An 18,495-nucleotide genomic window follows, 5' to 3' on the forward strand; every position below is an offset into this window, starting at 1 on the left:
ACTGTGTAGGGTTGGCGACTGGGGAGACACGCTCTAGCATACTGTAGCCCAAACTCTATGAGTAACAATTGTGTAAAGATATGTTCAAATGATTATCTTCTGAATACTGAACTGAACTGTTTACTGAACTGATATTGTTTACTGAATGAATGTATGTCCTATCTTCTGAACTGTATTGTGGCATCCTTAGCATCTACTGTTTACTGTTACTGTTACAGAGATCTCTGTCGGTTCCCTCGTGGGACCACTACTGTTTACTGATTGATGGCCATCATTACTGTTCGGTCTTTAAGACCTACTGTTTACTGCTATGCTAATGGATGTACCACATATGACTGAATAACTGTTCTGACCGAAAGACTGAAGTATTGTTTAATGAACTGATTTCATTACTATAAGGACATTTCATTCATAACCCCTTTATGCATTATGTTATTCACTGGGCTTTAGCTCACTGTTTATATATATATAGGTGCTCAGCCGCCAGATCGGAGCTAGGAGCGTGGGTTAGACTCCAGTTTTGTCAAGCCAGCCTTTGTGCCTCACTGAGAGGTTCCGAGTTGCCATGCTATGGCTTTGGGGTGTCTTGTTTTTCCCCCGTCTGTCTCCATACTGTTTGGATTACTGTATAGACTGTTAACTGCTAACCGTACTGTTATCAAGGGATTAGGTCCCTGTACTATGTGACTGAAAATTTTGTATAGACTGTACTGTTTGTATATGTGAATGCATGAAAAATCTTTTTGGCATACAGACTGATACAGCTCAATGGACATTATTCATTTACTGTATTGGCTTCCGCCAGGCCCTGTACTCTGTCTTACTGTACTACTGTTCTGCAGGCCTCCGGTAATCTCGGATTACTGGCCGGTTACGGTGCTAAACCCATAGGGCCGGGTTTGGGTTGTGACAAGTGGGAAGTGTCTAATGAATGTCGTGTTATGTTAGTGTCCGTCACGACATGCCACCTTTTCAGAAGTGTCCGTGCTTCTTAGTGTTTGGCTATAGAATATGAATATTTAATTAAACTGGAAGTCAGTATCAAAGGTTCATTTTGACATTTCAGACACCAAGAAAAGCATATAATTTTTATTTTTTATACAACCACAGTTTTGACATATCAGGTTTTGTAGTCATCTTATTAATAAATCAAAGCACCAAATTGTACCTTACGATTGTTGGAAAATATAAGGAAGTGCTGAAATTAATTAAACTAGTAATGAACTGATATGAAACAAAATTGAGCTTAGCAAAGGGAAAACTTGTCATAACGAAGTAGTGGGGCACATAAATTTATCCATTGTTCTTGAAAGATTGGTAAGGAGGGAGAGAACAGAGAGAGACTGAATTGAAGAATTGGTGTTGTTATGTTATATTTCAGTACATACAAGAGAGTGAGCTCCCTCTCTTTATAGAGAGGTGAAGGAGACAAATGGAATCGGATGCATAGGCTAATTACATTGAGATATGCTAAAGCTAAAGTGAAAGTGTGGCCTTTACAGCTACAAGGCCCTTTACAGCTATACATGTTAGTGGGGTGTATAATGGGATGTATATTATATGTTAACAGCCCCCCGCAAACTCAAGGAGGGTAGGTGTAGACACCCCATTTTGACCGGCCCTAAGATTCAGGCGCTTTCTTTTGATTACCCGATGATGACAATTAGAATGTGTTTCTCACAAAATTCTCAGAAAAAAAGATGGAATTTAAGTTTTAATCCCAACCTTCACCCATTTTTTTGGCCAAACTATTTTAGACCTTAAAACCCTCTTTTCAAAATATGTTTTTTTTAAATGTTTCTACGATGTCCCGAGGCTTCCATTTCGATTAAAATATTGCACTTTTCAGTAAACCGAGTAAGGACAAAGTGGAAATAAATGGAAGGGAGGTGAAATTTTTGAAAAATATTTAAAAATATCTTCTCTATAGGTTTGGAGTTGAAGGAAATAGGAGGGGATGAAAGAAAGCTGGTTTAGGAAAAGGATGAGTATCAAATCATTAAGAAGGAAATGAGCAGTCTTCACTAAATTAGGCATTTCTGTTTGTACACTTAGAATTTAAATATGAGGCTACCACCATTAGAAAGTAGACTTCTGGGGCTTCAATTTAGACCCAAGAACCACCTTAGACCAAGTCCAAATAAGGGAGATATGCCCATTTGAAGTTGAGCTTAAGAGCAGATTTTGTTGATCCAGCCCGAGACAGCCTTCACTAAATTAGGCATATCTCTTTGTACACTTGGAATTTAAATATGAGGCCACCACCATTGGAAAGTAGACTTCTGGGGCTTCAATTTGGACCCAAGAACAACCTTAGACCAAGTCCATATGGGGGAGATATGCCCATTTGAAGTTGGGCTTAAAAGCAGATTTTGTTGATTCGACCCAAAACAACAATAGCCCATTTTTCTTGGTTTTGGTTCGGTTGGGACAACCCATTTACCCATTTTTTGAGCCATTCAAGTGCATCCACTCATCCTCCATTATACCTAATCATCCTCCATAGTCAAAAAGATATTTTGTTTGCATCCATAAAGGAGTATCCCATGCAACCACCTTGAAAATTTGCCCTCCTATCACATTCTTGTCTCCCACCTTGTCTCCCACCTTCTTTTTGACCTTTACTCTCCCTCATTGCCTATATAGAATGATCATATTGTAAGAGAGGAGGAGGACCACGAAATTGAAGAGAAAGGAGTGAGAAAAGAGTGAAAAAAGAGAGAAAATTTGAGTTGTTTAGCCAAAAATATTTCTATCTTCCATATACACCCCATACCTTCCATAGCTACTGAAATTCCTCATTTCCATACACCAAAACCACTCCAAAAATTCTGATATAGCCAAAGATCAATCGCCTCGATCATAAGGAAGAATGCTTAGTGATTGAAAGTGAGAAAAACTTGAGAGTTAGCCACTTTCCATACCACAAACTCCATAAACTCCATAATTTCGAATTGAGGATTTGAGAACACACTTCCTACACTTGAGGGTGATCAAGAGGAAGTTTGGAAATCAAGAAGTTCAATCTTTCTTTGGAAGGTGAATTTTTAATCTTTCATTTTCTTATATTTTATATTTATATTCTTGCTTCTTATTTTATTGTGTTTTGTTATAATCCAAGTAGTTTGTTTATCTCATATTTATTTTCTTACTTTATATTTCATAGTGTGTTGTTATAATCCTAGTGGTTTGTTTCGCTCATAATTATTTATTTATTTATTTTTATTCGCATACTTTAATTTCATATTAGTTTTGTTGTAATCTTGCATGTTTTACCTCATATTTATTTTATTTTTTTCGTGTATTAGTCTCATATTAGTTCCGTTATAATCTTGCATGTTCTATCTTATATTTGTTTTATTGCTTTAGGTTTATATTGTGAGTTTGCACTTTTTTTTTATTTTTCTTTTCTTTTTTAATCTAATCGGTAGTGGTTAGTTGAGCCACCTACATATTTTTTTATTTGTTCCTTTTCTTGGTTTTGCAACAAGACAGGTTTTGCTTGGCCTAGTTCGCCGGCCGGCCTATTTGGCCGGTCGGTTAGCTTCTTCCGAACAAGATGGCGTAATCTCCCAATATTGACCAATTTCCGCCGGCGGTTCTAAAGAACATGAAGCTTTTATTTTATTTATTTATTTTATTTTGAGTGTATTGTGAGGTTTTTATTTTGTTGTAATATTCTCCTCTTCCCTCTCTAATTTGGTTTGTAATTATTCTTTAAATGTTGTAATAATTCCCCACCCCTCTTCTTTCTATCCCGTTCTTTTACTCGCTTTCTTTATTTGTACATAAACATCATATTTATTTTTCATCATAGTTATGCTTTGCATCCATGTTTCATGCATCTTGATTCGGCTAAGTTTGCATTTGTGGATTTAATCAATTCCTATGTGATTATGTGCGCTACCTCATGTTCTTGAGATGATTCACATATCATATTTTAGAAGCCGAATCTTTAGTTGCATCTCATGAGTGAATTGCATTAGGATTTTGTATATAAGATCATGCATATTTTACTAACTTTGTTTTGCAGCTTGTTCGTGGGACGTCAAACATGTGAGTTTTTATGCTTTAGCATCCCGTGTGTGTGTGTTTTTCTTACTATGTCTAGCATTCTACCAGGAGGCTAGTTGCTTATGTGATATAACTCTATGAATGCCAGTGGATGGAGGTTGTGTCGCTTAATTTGGAATGATGTTGATTTTTCATGCTTGTAAACTCAATTTATTTGGGTTGTACATCGTCAAAACTCTTTCAAAATGCATGATATCAAATTACTCCAAAATGAATGGCATAGTCTATACTTGTATGCTTCACATAGTAAATTTTAGGATTTATTAACTAATCAGAACATGAACATATAAATAAAATAAAATTCATATCATGGTTAGTAAAGGCCGATCTTTGATCGGGTGGGCGGGGGTGCTCATTATTGACCTTCCCCTCTCATACCTAAGGTTCCGAGCCAAGCATCCTTGGTTACGACGAACAGTGGCCTTGGCACGAGTCATGGGTTTCCTAATTTTCCCAAAATAAATATTAGGTGGCGACTCTGAGATCTGATGACGCAGTCCATTTTTGACAAAATTGCAATAAAATGGATTTTCAATAAAAGTTGCCAAATCTGGACTCTCATCTATGTTTCACATTGCACTCGTGAGAATAGATCAAAGAGATCTCGGGGGTCCGAACTGTTTAACGCGCGCGGGTACCCCCCGTGCATGTTACAGTTTCTGGCGACTCCGCTGGGGATTTTATGAAACCTTGACTCGAACTCCATGATATGACCTTTATTTTCAATTATATGTTCATTGCATTGCATTCATTGGTGCATTTCAAGTCCTTGTGTTGCCCAGATACTGGTGGGAGCACAGGTAAGCTTTTTGTGACACTACACCTATTTTTACGATACTTTAGAGGCCTTGTGTTGTAACCTTTTGAGATTTGTCAAAAGGGTAGCTTTGCTATGTAGCCCTGCTATCTAGCTTTGCTATCTAAGGTTCTCAGACTACGAAGAGAGGCTATTTGACTCTTCTGATTTCCTGGGATCTTTATTGGTTATGACCCAAAGGACTCTTTGGTAACGTCACCTTGACTTCAACCCCTAGAGTAGAGCCAACCTTGTGCATATAATGAGCTCTAGTACCTTCCAAAATTAGGACAGGATGCTCTCCCATTTCTAGGATGTATGATGCCGCTTGTTTGAATAGTGAAACCCTAGATCATTTCAAAGTTAGGACAGGGTAACCCTAGCCCCCATAGGGGTGTTTGTTCTCTTTCATGCTATGTGTTATGCGCAATGTATGGGGATTCTTAGATTCAGATGAGTGGTTCAGTCATTTCAGCTTGTGTGGTTGAGTTCAGTTTTTTTTTTCAATATGAGTTAGCAGTAATCAGTTGAGCTGGGATGCTGATGAAATTCTGATTGGGAGTCCCATTTTGTTTCAGCAAGGTAGTCGAGCACTATAGCTTCCGAAAGGTCTAATATCCCCCAAGTTCTATGGACCCGCGTTGGTAGACTTTGCAAAAGTACAGATTTGGTTCAGGGTCAGCCAGTGTTAGTTTCTTTGCCACCGGTTACACGAAGAAAAGCAAAAGCTTCATCAACTGTCCAAAATACCCCTTCTTCACCTGCTAGATCATCACCACTTAACTCACCAGAATCAGTGATGGCTCAAATTCCAGAAAATATAGCAGACATACTACTGGGCCTTCAACGGAGCATGGATATTGTTGCCACTACGGTTTCTGCCCAAGGCACTACTCTTGCTGCTCAAGGCAATACTCTTGCTGAACTGCAACGCTCATCTGGGGCATCCATTACTCAACCACCTCCGGTGACTCAGCCAGTTCCGCCTCCACCTCCACCGGTTGACGAGTTTCCTGAACCTAATTCACCAGAAGATCTGAGGGTTCCTGCACAAACTTCAGGAGGATCATTTCCTCTTCCACAACCAGTGGGAGGGCTCCATCCCTCTGAAGCACCTGAGTCTGACTCAACTATGTTGAAGCTGGCCAAGTTGGAAAAACTTTTCAAAAAGGCACAAGGAGTCAATTCAATCCCGGACATCGAAGACGGGTACACTGAGACAGCTGTGAAGTTGCCAGAACGGTTTAAAATGCCACACATTGATAGGTTTGATGGCTCCGGTGACCCAATGGTGCACATTCGCCTATTCTCTGATGTCTTAAAGCCTATGGGTTTGACTCGTCCGCAAAAGCTCTCTTTATTCGGACGAACTTTGTCAGGAGTGGCTGCCATCTGGTACGCCAAGTTAGAGGACTCGGTAAAACAAAGTTGGGAAGAGTTAGCCGGGGCCTTTATCACCCAGTATGCTTATAACACCCAGATTGAAGTGACTACTCGGGAATTAGAAGCCACCCGTCAAGAGCCCAATGAAAGTTTCATGACCTTTATCACCAGATGGAGGGCAAAAGCAGCAATGATGACCAACAGACCACTTGAAAAGGACCAAATTCGTATGATAGTCAGAAATCTACATGGAAAGATGTTACAAAAAATGATAGTCCTCCCGCTCTTCACTTTTAATGACTTAAAAGAGATAGGGGTTCAGATAGAGGATGCCATCAAACAGGGAATTATTGATGATAAGGAACCTGTTCGGAAACCTTTTGGTCGCAGTTCCAATACTACCACCAGTGGTAGCACAGCTGTGAAACCCTCTGAAATCAACTTGGTTGCCACCACCACTAAAATAGCCGATCCCTTTGCTCATGCTGGCCTGCAAAACACAACCCGAGCTCCAAGTAGAACATTCACTCCTCTCTATATGTCACTCTCTAAAGCAATGAACATCTTGATAAAAAGAGGGTACTTGACACCTTTGGACCCCCGACCTCTTCCCGAACCTCTCCCAGCCAAACATGACCCTACCAAACACTGTGCTTTCCACCAACAACCAGGACATGACACGGATCGTTGCTTTCGTCTCCAACATAAGATCCAAGATCTCATAGACAATAAAGTCATAGCTCCCCCACAACCGCCAAAACCCAACGTCACTACCAACCCGTTGCCACCCCATGACAGAGTTACATCACCTCCTCATCTTAACCTCATCCATACACTTTCATCCACCTTTAACCCCAGTATCTATATCACACCTACTCATTTACCAAAACCTGAGGTATATATTCCTGAAGGCATTGAGTTATGCATGATGGATGCACCTCCAACCCAGCCAAAACCCAAAAACCCTATGGTGGTAGTACCTATGCTTGAGGCTGGCAAACTATCAAAGAAAAAGTATGATCCTAGCCGGTATATTATTCCCAATGGTCAACTAAAGCTTGAGGTTGGTCTGCCTGACTCATTTTCTATCAATGTTGTTAGAGATGATGTACTTGAACAGGGGTTGGATGATTTGGCCGACCTAGAGGAGGACTTGGCTAATCTTCATTTCTTTGAAGAATTAGATCTTGAGAATGTGCAGAGGGCATGGTGGGAACCGGAGAATTACAGTCACAGTTGGTCAAGCAATGATGAAACTTCTGCTGAGGAAACTGAAAGAAAAGGGGATAAACTAAGACTTGATTTCGGGGAACCTGTTAAATGTGGTAAAGGAAAGAGGTCCAAAGGAAGAGAAGAAGAACCAGAAAGCCAGTTAGAGCATACTGTTGGAATGATTCAAGCAGCGCTAGATAATTGCCTTTCAGTCAACGAAGGCGAATGGTGGGATGATAATGACCTACAGCTGGCCCATACTGATGATGAATGGGTAAACCATGTGCCAGATGAGACTTGGTATGCAGACGAAATTGATCATTTGACTAGGAGTGGGCGCTACTTCAAGCCTCCACATCTAGACCAAGGAGAACCCTCTGGCAAAGATAAAGAGGTAGAGAAAGAGAAAGAGAAAGAAAAAGAGAAAGAAGTAGAAGAAGACCTGGTTCTAAAACAACTGAAAAAGATCCAAGCAAACATTTCTATTTGGGGTCTTCTCATGGCTTCTCGAGAACATCGACAGGCAATGTTGTCAATGTTGAGCAAGGCTAAGCTGTCAATTGACACCACTCCTGAGCAATTAGTGTCATTAATCACCCCGAGAGAAACAATCCCAGCAATAACTTTTGCTGACAAAGAGTTGCCACAAGAAGGAGCGGGACATAATAAGCCTCTGTACGTATCACTGGAATGCAGAAAGAAATGGATACCAATTGTTCTGATTGACACCGGATCAGCCATCAATGTTTGCCCTACACGCACTGCTTATGCAATCGGGCTAAAGTCGGCAGATTTCACGCCCACTACTCAATTGATCCGGGCCTATGATAATACTAGTCGGGAAGTGATGGGGACAATCAAAGTACAAATAGCAGTGGGTCCATCTGAGCACGAAGCTGAATTTCATGTCATGGATGTTCCCGCAACATTCAACTTGCTATTGGGAAGGCCCTGGCTTCATCAGATAAAAGCTGTATCATCCACATTACATCAATTGGTAAAGTACCCATACGGCGGAGGAATTGCCACTGTCTTCGGAAATTCATCCATTCATCCTCCCCCAGAAGTCACAACACCACTGCTAGAAATACAGCATGGGGAAGAAGATGTATTCCTATCAGGTTTTACATTGGCAGAGGCCCAGCTAGTTCAAACGCTCATGGCAGAAGATGAAGGTGTATACGTCAGTGCCCAATCAATCTATTTCATGAGTAAACTAGGTCACATTTCAGGGATGGGATTGGGACAAAGTGGCAGAAAAAGTATTACTACAGCCAGTGAAGTACCTCATAACCCACATGCATTCGGACTGGGGTATGCACCCATAGTTGATGACTGGAAAAGGAAAACTGAAGAGATCAGGGAGAGGATCAAGGCCAAGAGAACCGGGCAGCAGTTTGAGTTAGTTCATAAGCCAATTCGTGGGACCTTGAACGGACGCTTTGTCCGCCAAGGAGAAGACTTCCCTTTCTGTGGTTTCCCTGAGCCCTGGATTGATCAAGTGGAGAAAAAGAGATACCCTGGGTTTGAGATCTTCTTCGATCATCAGCTTTCTGACAGTGATGAGGAGGGGGTAGATCGTAGTATCGACATCAGACAAGATAGAGAGGTCAGCTCCGAAAGCAGCACAGAGGAAGTTCTGGGTCTAACACTGGCTGACTTACTGATAGAATCACATACTAACGCTGAACCGGTGAATTTGGGGGATATGACCATTGCCGTGATCGGGGAAGAGGTACCTGCTGACTGTTCAAGCTTCATCATGGATGCGGTGAATGGCTCACAAATAAATTGGCATTTTGAAAAAAGTTGTATTGAGAGTTCTGAATTGGCTGTTGAGTCTGAGTTTGGTGGGCCTGTGGGGGTAGAAGCAGATTTAAGTTTGTCTAAAATGTCTGAGTCTTCTTTTTCTTTCTCTTTTGAGTCTGTTGCAACTTGTGAGCCCGAGGCTTTGAATGAAGATGTGATTTTCGCTTACTTTTCTGTGCCCATAGTTCATAATATTGACCAAAATTTTCAAAATTTTGATGAAAACGAAGAGGAAGAAATCCCTCGGGCTTTGAAAGATTTAATCGACTGGGAGGAAGAAAGGCGTGCTAAGCCATTAGTGGATGAAATTGTCTCTATAAATGTGAGTACTGAAAAAGATCCTCGCTTAATTCAAATTGGTTCTACATTGTCTTCAGAGGAACGTGAACAATTAGTTGCTTTATTAACAGAATTCAAAGATGTTTTTGCATGGTCCTACGAAGACATGCCAGGAATTGACCCTGAGATTGTACAGCATAGGATCCCTCTCGACCCTGGGGCCCGACCTGTCAAACAGAAGCTTCGCAGAATTCGTCCTGATTGGGCCTTAAAAATTAAAGAAGAGGTTACTAAGCAAATCAATGCTGGTTTTTTGCTAGTATCAGAATATCCTACTTGGTTAGCCAATATTGTGCCAGTTCCGAAGAAAGACGGCAGAATCCGAGTTTGTGTTGACTTTCGGGATTTGAATAAGGCTAGCCCAAAAGATGATTTCCCATTGCCACATATCGACGAATTGGTAGACTTCACTGCAGGACATGCTTTACTGTCATTCATGGATGGTTTTTCAGGGTATAACCAAATCCTTATGGCTCCAGAGGACAGAGAAAAGACAGCATTTACCACACCATGGGGGACATACTGCTACAGGGTTATGCCATTCGGTTTGAAGAATGCCGGGGCTACTTACCAGAGAGCTGCTACCACTCTTTTGCATGATATGATCCACAAGGAAGTTGAGGTGTACGTAGATGACATGATTGTCAAGTCCAAAGATCGGGAAAGCCATTACACTGCATTAAAGAAATTCTTTGAGAGAATTAGGGAATACAAGCTAAGGCTAAATCCACAAAAATGCACCTTTGGGGTAACTGCGGGTAAGATGTTAGGATTTCTGATCACACAACGGGGAATCGAAGTTGATCCATCTAAAATTAAGGCCATCTTAGAAATGCCGCCACCAATGACTGAAAAAGAGGTGCGAGGTTTTCTAGGAAAGGTGCAATTCATAAGGAGGTTTATTTCAAAGCTAACCTTGACTTGTGAACCACTGTTTGGTCTCCTAAAGAAAGGGAAGAAGTTCCAATGGAATAATCAATGTCAATTTGCATTCGAGCAAGTCAAGCAGTATCTGCGGAATCCACCTGTGTTATCACCGCCCGAGCCAGGAAAACCGCTAATTTTGTATTTATCAGTGACTGAATCAACCATGGGATGTATGCTTGCGCAAGAGTCAGATGAGAAAGTGGAGAAAGCCATCTACTACTTGAGTAAGAAGATGCTTGACTACGAGATCCGCTATACTTCCTTGGAAAAGGCTTGCTTGGCTTTGGTTTGGGCCACCAAGAAGTTGAGACACTACTTGTTAGCTCACTCGGTAATTCTGGTTTCAAGATTAGACGCCATCAAATATCTCTTTGAGAAACCAGCTCTTACCGGTAGGCTAGCTCGTTGGTTACTCTTGCTTTCTGAATTTGACCTTAAGTATGTCACTCGCAAATCTGTCAAAGGAAGGGCTGTAGCAGAATTTTTGGCTGATCACCCAATTGAAGGAGGAGAAGATGTAGAGTACTCATTCCCAGATGAAGAGGTCATGCAGATGGAAGAAGACACTTGGAAGTTGTACTTTGATGGAGCGTCTAATCAATTTGGCTATGGAATAGGCGTGTTGCTCATAGCGCCGGATGATTCCCATATCCCCTTAGCTTTCAAACTCCAATTCAGGGTATCTAATAACCAAGCAGAGTACGAGGCATGCATTGCTGGATTGGAAGCAGCCCTGGAACTAGGGGCAATAAGGTTGGATGTGATCGGGGACTCAAACTTGGTCGTCTCTCAAGCCAACGGAGATTGGAAAGTTAAAGAGGAAAAAATAAAAGTCTACCATCAAACCTTGGACATGTTGATCCCGAGGTTCGAAAAACTGACTTTTACGCACTTGGTAAGAGAGAACAACCGATTTGCTGATGCGTTGGCAACCTTAGCATCAATGATAGATATACCGGTCGGGGTCAAGATGCGTCCGATCCTTATAGAACAAAGGTACACCCCCGCATATGAAATGATAGCCGCAACGAAAGAAGTTCAAGATGAAAACCCTTGGTACTTTGATATTTGGAATTTTCTGGAAAGTGGTACATATCCACAAGGGGCAAACACCAAAGACAAAAGGGGGATACGGCGTCTTGCCACTCAGTTTGTCATTTGCGGAGATAAGTTATATAAGAGAGGGCATCTAGGAATGCACAAGCTATGTGTAGAAGAAGAAGAGGCAAAACGTATCATGGAAGCCATCCATGGAGGAGAGTGTGGAGCCCATATGAACGGTATAATGCTAGCTAGAAAAATCCTTAGACAAGGATACTACTGGTTAACCATGGAAAGTGATTGCATCAACTTTGTTAGGCGATGCCACAAATGTCAAATCCATGCCAATCGCGTGAACATCCCGTCATCAAAACTCTACAACATGACTTCGCCTTGGCCTTTCTCAGTCTGGGGCATAGATGACATCGGGGCAGTCACACCGAAAGGTTCAAATGGGCATCAGTTCATCTTGGTTGCCATTGACTATTTTACCAAATGGGTTGAAGCACAGTCATATTCAGTGTTGAAAACATCACATGTGGCCAAATTTATCAAGAATAACATTATCTGCAGATACGGGGTGCCAAACGAATTAATTTCAGACAATGGTTCACATTTCAAAGGAGAAGTGGCCGTTCTACTTGAGAAGTATAACGTGGCTTTTCACAAGTCATCAACTTACAGGCCACAAACCAATGGAGCCGTTGAAGCTGCAAATAAAAACATCAAGAACATTCTGTGTAAGATGGTAGAAACTTATAAAGATTGGCCAGAGAAGTTGCCTTTTGCACTTTGGGGATACAGGACATCAATCCGAACATCTACAGGGGCAACCCCTTACTCTTTGGTATATGGAATGGAGGCTGTTTTGCCGATTGAGTTGGAAGTGCCTTCATTAAGGATTATGGCTGAATGTCAGATAACAGAAGCTGCTTGGCAACAGAACCGATTTGAGGAACTATTTTTGTTTGATGAGCGAAGGTTGAAGGCGTTATACCACATTCAGGGGTATCAACGCAGGATTGCCAGAGCATTCAACAAAAAGGTTAGATCCAGGAATTTGAGGGAAGGGGACTTAGTGTTGAAAGACAACCGAGCTCCTATTCACGATCCTAGGGGCAAGTTTAGACCCAATTGGACGGGTCCCTACATCATTAAATCAATCTGGTCAGGAGGAGCAGTCATTCTCATGGATTTGGATGGTTTGGAGTTTTCACAACCAATCAACATGGACAAGCTGAAGAAGTACTACCCTTGAGAGGCTCACTGGGTCGAAAACCTGAAAGGGCGACCCAGACAAAAGTTAGAGCCAAAAAAAAAAAAAAAAAAAAAAAAAAAAAAAAAAGAAAAAAAAAAAAAAAAAGAAAGATATATATGAAAATGATGAAAAGCTCGCAAGGTTGAAAACCCGAAAGGGCGACTTTGGCAAAAGTTAGAGCACAAAAGGAGAGTGTCAATACCCGAGTGAACCTTAACCGGAACTACGTACGGCCTGATTCCGATCTTTGGGATACGTAGGCAGCTTCCTCTTGAAGTTCGGCCTTAATCATTGGTCAACTCACTCATCTCGTCCATGTTTGATTGGTGCATCTTTATTCGGCTCGGCTATCCATATTTAATGGCTCATCCCCATTTGATTCAGTTGTCCTATTTCTCCTTCAGACGAGTTCAGTCACAATATGAATTCAAGTGTACATCTCAAGGGTTGATTTCATGTTGATCGAGTAGTGGTCATTTGCAAAAATAGATTTTGAGGACTTTTAATGAAGTTGACTGATTTTCTCAAAAATTATTCCATTTTTCAAAACTCAGACAATTCTTTGGATCAAAAAGAGAAAATTTTCAGTGCTCATAATTTGGCTTATATGATTTCAAGGTAGAAAATGGAACAAGTGTGCTAATTTACCTCTCATGTTGATCAAAATCGCTTTAGCAGAAAGGGAAAAACAAAAAAAGGAAAAGTGATGAACTAGGGGCACAGTTGAGTAAGGCTTTCTGTCTTTTATCCACACTATCGAGTTCTCGTCACCTTAATCAAGCAATCACCGAAAAATGCACAGTAGTTGTCGCTGACAATGCTTTTCCGTCGGGCGATCGACCGGTGTTACTCTGTTTTGCGTTCATTTTGCTCCGACAAGCGCAAAAGGGTGTGTTTTGGGATGGTTTTTGTTTCATTTTCATTTCATTAAGTTGTGTTTTGTGTTTTGGTCAGTGATAGGCTCAATATTCAGTTCAGAATTCACTAAAATGCAACCATTTTCAAGTTTAAAACAAAATGATTTTTATGTTCAGTGTTGTGCCATTCATGCTATCCAGATTTGTAGAACAAACTTGTTTTATTAAATGCCAGGGATCAACCCCGATCAAAGTTGTACAAAAAGGAGTTGAAGCTATAAGTGCTCACTCCAAAAAAAAAAAAAACAAAAAAAAAAAAAAACAACAAAAAAAAAACAACAAAAAACAAAAAAACAAAAAACAAAAAAAAACAAACAAACAAACAAACAAACAAAAATAAGAAAACCAAAAAGAGAGAGAGTAGCATCTTCTTAGTTTTTCGGCAGCAACTCGGCGGAGAAGATTACAATCGGCTTCATTTGCACATAGTTTCATTGCCTAACTTTACCATCAACTGCCTCGTTTCATCTTTACTCCTTCAAAGCTTTTGAAGACTCTGCCTCAGCCTTGGCAGAACTTCCAAAGGAGATTATTCCTCGCCGACCATCAAATTGATTGTGCGAAGAAACTCCGAATCGAGTCACACAGGTCGTCAGTCGTTTCAATTCTTTGTTCTGCTTCTTCAGCACACCAATTTCTACCCGAGCGTCTTTGTACATACGTTGGAGGAGGGAGAGTTGTGCATTTAACTGATGTACCTCACACATCCTGTTCTGCAGTCGACGGGACAAGTTAGAGACCGCTGTCACGGTCTCCACACATGACCTCAGCGTATACGAGTTTGCTTCGATGTCAGACTGTGCCGCCATGATTTGTTCAACTGACATCGCTGGAAAGTTGAAAACAGGGGAAGGAGGAGGAGCCCGTGGTTGAGGTTCAGGGGAGTCAGAATTGGTCATCTCTATCGTGGACTCGTTCAGGTCTGGAAAAAGAGTGAGAGAACCATGTGAAGAGGCCATGACAGAGGAGAGTAATGCAAAAGAAAGAGGTTGTAGAATGGTGGCAGAGAAAGTTTGCAGGCTTTGGCTCTGCTTCTCTCTCGCAGGCCTCAACTTAAGAAGAGAGCGAAGGAGAAGACAAAGAGGGAAGAAGGCTGAGATGATCATTGACAATCGGGGCACGATTGGATAGCCTGTCGGTCAGGCGCCGCGATTGTTGAAATCGTGCGCCAGACACAACGCTCGAAGAAGATGACGGAAGAGAGAGTGAGACAAAAACAGAGAGAGAGGTTGTTTGAATATTTTGTCACAAGAGTGGCATGGCTCAGTGGTCGAGGACTCGAAGACCAAACTTGAGATCAGAGGGTCGAACCCCCGTGTCTATGCATTTTCTATTTTTCCTTTCTTTTTTTGCGTGTTTTGCGTACGTGCGTTGACGTCAGCAAACGGAATATGCCTTCTCAGTAACGGTATCTTTCCGTTGATGGTTGCAAACAGAATATTCCCCGAATCTATGTATGTATACCGTACAGGCATGTCTGTGTATATTGTCGTATTTGTATGTATTTTGTCTGTACATAGTATATGTATACGGTATTTGGTTCGAGCATACAATTCCTCCTTACATTCTGTGCATCTAACGCATAATAAAGCACCTATCGCACAATTTCGATTCCATCGCACTGTCTTGTGCAATTTCAATTTAATCGCACTATCTTGCGTATCACACCATCTTGTGCACTCCCTAGGTCTAGGAGACCTTAAATCCTCTGAAGGTGCAATTCCTTTGGTGTTTGTCGTGCCCGAACGACTTCAATGGTCTAAGAATGGTCTAGGAGACCTTAAATCCTCTAAAGGTGCATTTCCTTTGGTGTTTGTCGTGCCTGAACGACTTCAGATGGTCTGGTATAGCCACCTGCCTGTGATTGCAATGAGTTCCTAGGAGACCAACTGCGACGGTGGAAACTAGAGTTCGAATGGCGATGCCTAGAACACAAAAGGTTTGGAATTTCCGAGACTAAAGTCTGGTTTAAATACCCAGGGGTGTATCCCCGGCTTGAAATCTGTATGGCAGCCCCATAGGTTGAGGTAGCATGTATGCGCCTCAATTCTGGATACTGAACCAACCTAGTCTGTCACCCCGTTGGAGAATAGGGAAAGTTGTGAATATGATCAGGAAGAAAAGCGGCATCGGTGGCTTCTACATGTAGAGGTTACCCCTTGTCATTCTACCATACCTTCTTCCAGTTGCGTGAGACGCGTTTGGATTTCGAATCCACCTTTACTCCTTTCCCATAAAACGTGTTAGGATGTGACGTTCTCCTTGGTTAAAACCTTCCCTCTCTCCGTATAAAATACGTTGAGATACGCCTGTTGGTTACACCATTGTCATTCTCTTTGGTTAAAACCTTCCCTCTCTCTGTATAAAATACGTTGAGATACGCCTGTTGGTTACACCATTGTCATTTTCTCTGGTTAAAACCTTCCCCCTCTCCGTATAAAATACGGTTAGGTACGCCTGTTGGTTACACCATTGTCATTCTCGTTGGTTAAAACCTTCCCTCTCTCCGTATAGAATACGTTGAGATACGCCTGTTGGTTACACCATTGTCATTTTCTCTGGTTAAAACCTTCCCTCTCTCCGTATAAAATACGCTGAGATACGCCTGTTGGTTACACCATTGTCATTCTCTTTGGTTAAAACCTTTCCTCTCTCCGTATAAAATACGTTGAGATACGCCTGTTGGTTACACCATTGTCATTTTCTCTGGTTAAAACCTTCCCTCTCTCCGTATAAAATACGCTGAGATACGCCTGTTGGTTACACCATTGTCATTTTCTCTGGTTAAAACCTTCCCTCTCTCCGTATAAAATACGTTGAGATACGCCTGTTGGTTACACCATTGTCATTTTCTCTGGTTAAAACCTTCCCCCTCTCCGTATAAAATACGGTTAGGTACGCCTGTTGGTTACACCATTGTTGTTCTCCTTGGTTAAAACCTTCCCTCTCTCCGTATAGAATACGCTGAGATATGCCTGTTGGTTACACCATTGTTGTTCTCCTTGGTTAAAACCTTCCCTTTCTCCGTGACACATTTGCATGTGATCTTGTGGCACATTTAATGCAATGCATCCCCTGTTATATTTCATATCATTTGCACGAAGCTTGCCTCTTCATTGTTGTCATCTTCATATCTTTATCATCACTCCATGGCATGGTATTGCATTGCATAATCATGAATTTTCAAACAACTGGCTTCGCAAAGCGTGTAAGTCCAACCTTCAAACTGCATTTTGAGCATGTCACTTCCATTCTGCCCCTGAACTACGCTGGTTTGATTCCTTGCAAAAGGATACGTAGGCAACCTTCGGGTTCAACCACTTGCATTGCATCTTGTTTGTTTGCCCAAGTCTTACAGCCTTGTCAAAAGGGTCGTCTTTGGGCTTTGACATTCACTCACGTCATGAAATGACTTTGAGCTCTGTCAAAGAGGGGCAACTGTAGACACCCCATTTTGACCGGCCCTAAGACTCGGGCGCTTTCTTTTGATTACCTGATGATGACAATTAGAATGTGTTTCTCACAAAATTCTCAGAAAGAAAGATGGAATTTAAGTTTTAATCCCAACCTTCACCCATTTTTTTGGCCAAACTATTTTAGACCTTAAAACCCTCTTTTCAAAATATGTTTTTTTTAAATGTTTCTACGATGTCCCGAGGCTTCCATTTCGATTAAAATATTGCACTTTTCAGTAAACCGAGTAAGGACAAAGTGGAAATAAATGGAAGGGAGGTGAAATTTTTGAAAAATATTTAAAAATATCTTCTCTATAGGTTTGGAGTTGAAGGAAATAGGAGGGGATGAAAGAAAGCTGGTTTAGGAAAAGGATGAGTATCAAATCATTAAGAAGGAAATGAGCAGTCTTCACTAAATTAGGCATTTCTGTTTGTACACTTAGAATTTAAATATGAGGCTACCACCATTAGAAAGTAGACTTCTGAGGCTTTAATTTAGACCCAAGAACCACCTTAGACCAAGTCCAAATAAGGGAGATATGCCCATTTGAAGTTGAGCTTAAGAGCAGATTTTGTTGATCCAGCCCGAGACAGCCTTCACTAAATTAGGCATATCTCTTTGTACACTTGGAATTTAAATATGAGGCCACCACCATTGGAAAGTAGACTTCTGGGGCTTCAATTTGGACCCAAGAACCACCTTAGACCAAGTCCATATGGGGGAGATATGCCCATTTGAAGTTGGGCTTAAAAGCAGATTTTGTTGATTCGACCCAAAACAACAATAGCCCATTTTTCTTGGTTTTGGTTCGGTTGGGACAACCCATTTACCCATTTTTTGAGCCATTCAAGTGCATCCACTCATCCTCCATTATACCTAATCATCCTCCATAGTCAAAAAGATATTTTGTTTGCATCCATAAAGGAGTATCCCATGCAACCACCTTGAAAATTTGCCCTCCTATCACATTCTTGTCTCCCACCTTGTCTCCCACCTTCTTTTTGACCTTTACTCTCCCTCATTGCCTATATAGAATGATCATATTGTAAGAGAGGAGGAGGACCACGAAATTGAAGAGAAAGGAGTGAGAAAAGAGTGAAAAAAGAGAGAAAATTTGAGTTGTTTAGCCAAAAATATTTCTATCTTCCATATACACCCCATACCTTCCATAGCTACTGAAATTCCTCATTTCCATACACCAAAACCACTCCAAAAATTCTGATATAGCCAAAGATCAATCGCCTCGATCATAAGGAAGAATGCTTAGTGATTGAAAGTGAGAA

The 18,495-nt window shown here is 41.2% G+C and overlaps 1 protein-coding gene across 3 annotated transcripts; it reads left to right on the forward strand.

Moving 5' to 3' along the window:
• The first annotated feature begins 2,318 nt into the window (after positions 1-2,318).
• Positions 2,319-13,961, forward strand: LOC145804514 (uncharacterized). Of its 3 annotated transcripts, none has more exons than XR_014346452.1 (2): positions 2,319-3,039; positions 3,492-3,815. XR_014346452.1 is itself a non-coding variant. In XM_082898680.1 (2 exons), the coding sequence occupies exon 2, from the start codon at positions 5,670-5,672 to the stop codon at positions 12,837-12,839; it is 7,170 nt and encodes a 2,389-aa protein (XP_082754806.1). In that variant the 5' UTR covers positions 2,319-3,039; positions 5,449-5,669; the 3' UTR covers positions 12,840-13,961. The 3 variants fall into 3 exon arrangements, 1 of the variants encoding a protein (XP_082754806.1); XR_014346451.1 differs by having other exon boundaries at positions 3,496-3,815; XM_082898680.1 differs by lacking the exon at positions 3,492-3,815 and adding an exon at positions 5,449-13,961.
• The last annotated feature ends 4,534 nt before the right edge of the window (positions 13,962-18,495 follow it).

The sequence above is a fragment of the Camellia sinensis genome, chromosome 12 (assembly GCF_055761805.1).
Source record: "Camellia sinensis isolate YWXY chromosome 12, ASM5576180v1, whole genome shotgun sequence".
Lineage (NCBI taxonomy): Eukaryota > Viridiplantae > Streptophyta > Magnoliopsida > Ericales > Theaceae > Camellia > Camellia sinensis.

Excerpts from the sequence above, each read along its gene's own strand:
- LOC145804514 (XM_082898680.1), top strand. The coding sequence starts at position 5,670 with ATGGCTCAAATTCCAGAAAATATAGCAGACATACTACTGGGCCTTCAA.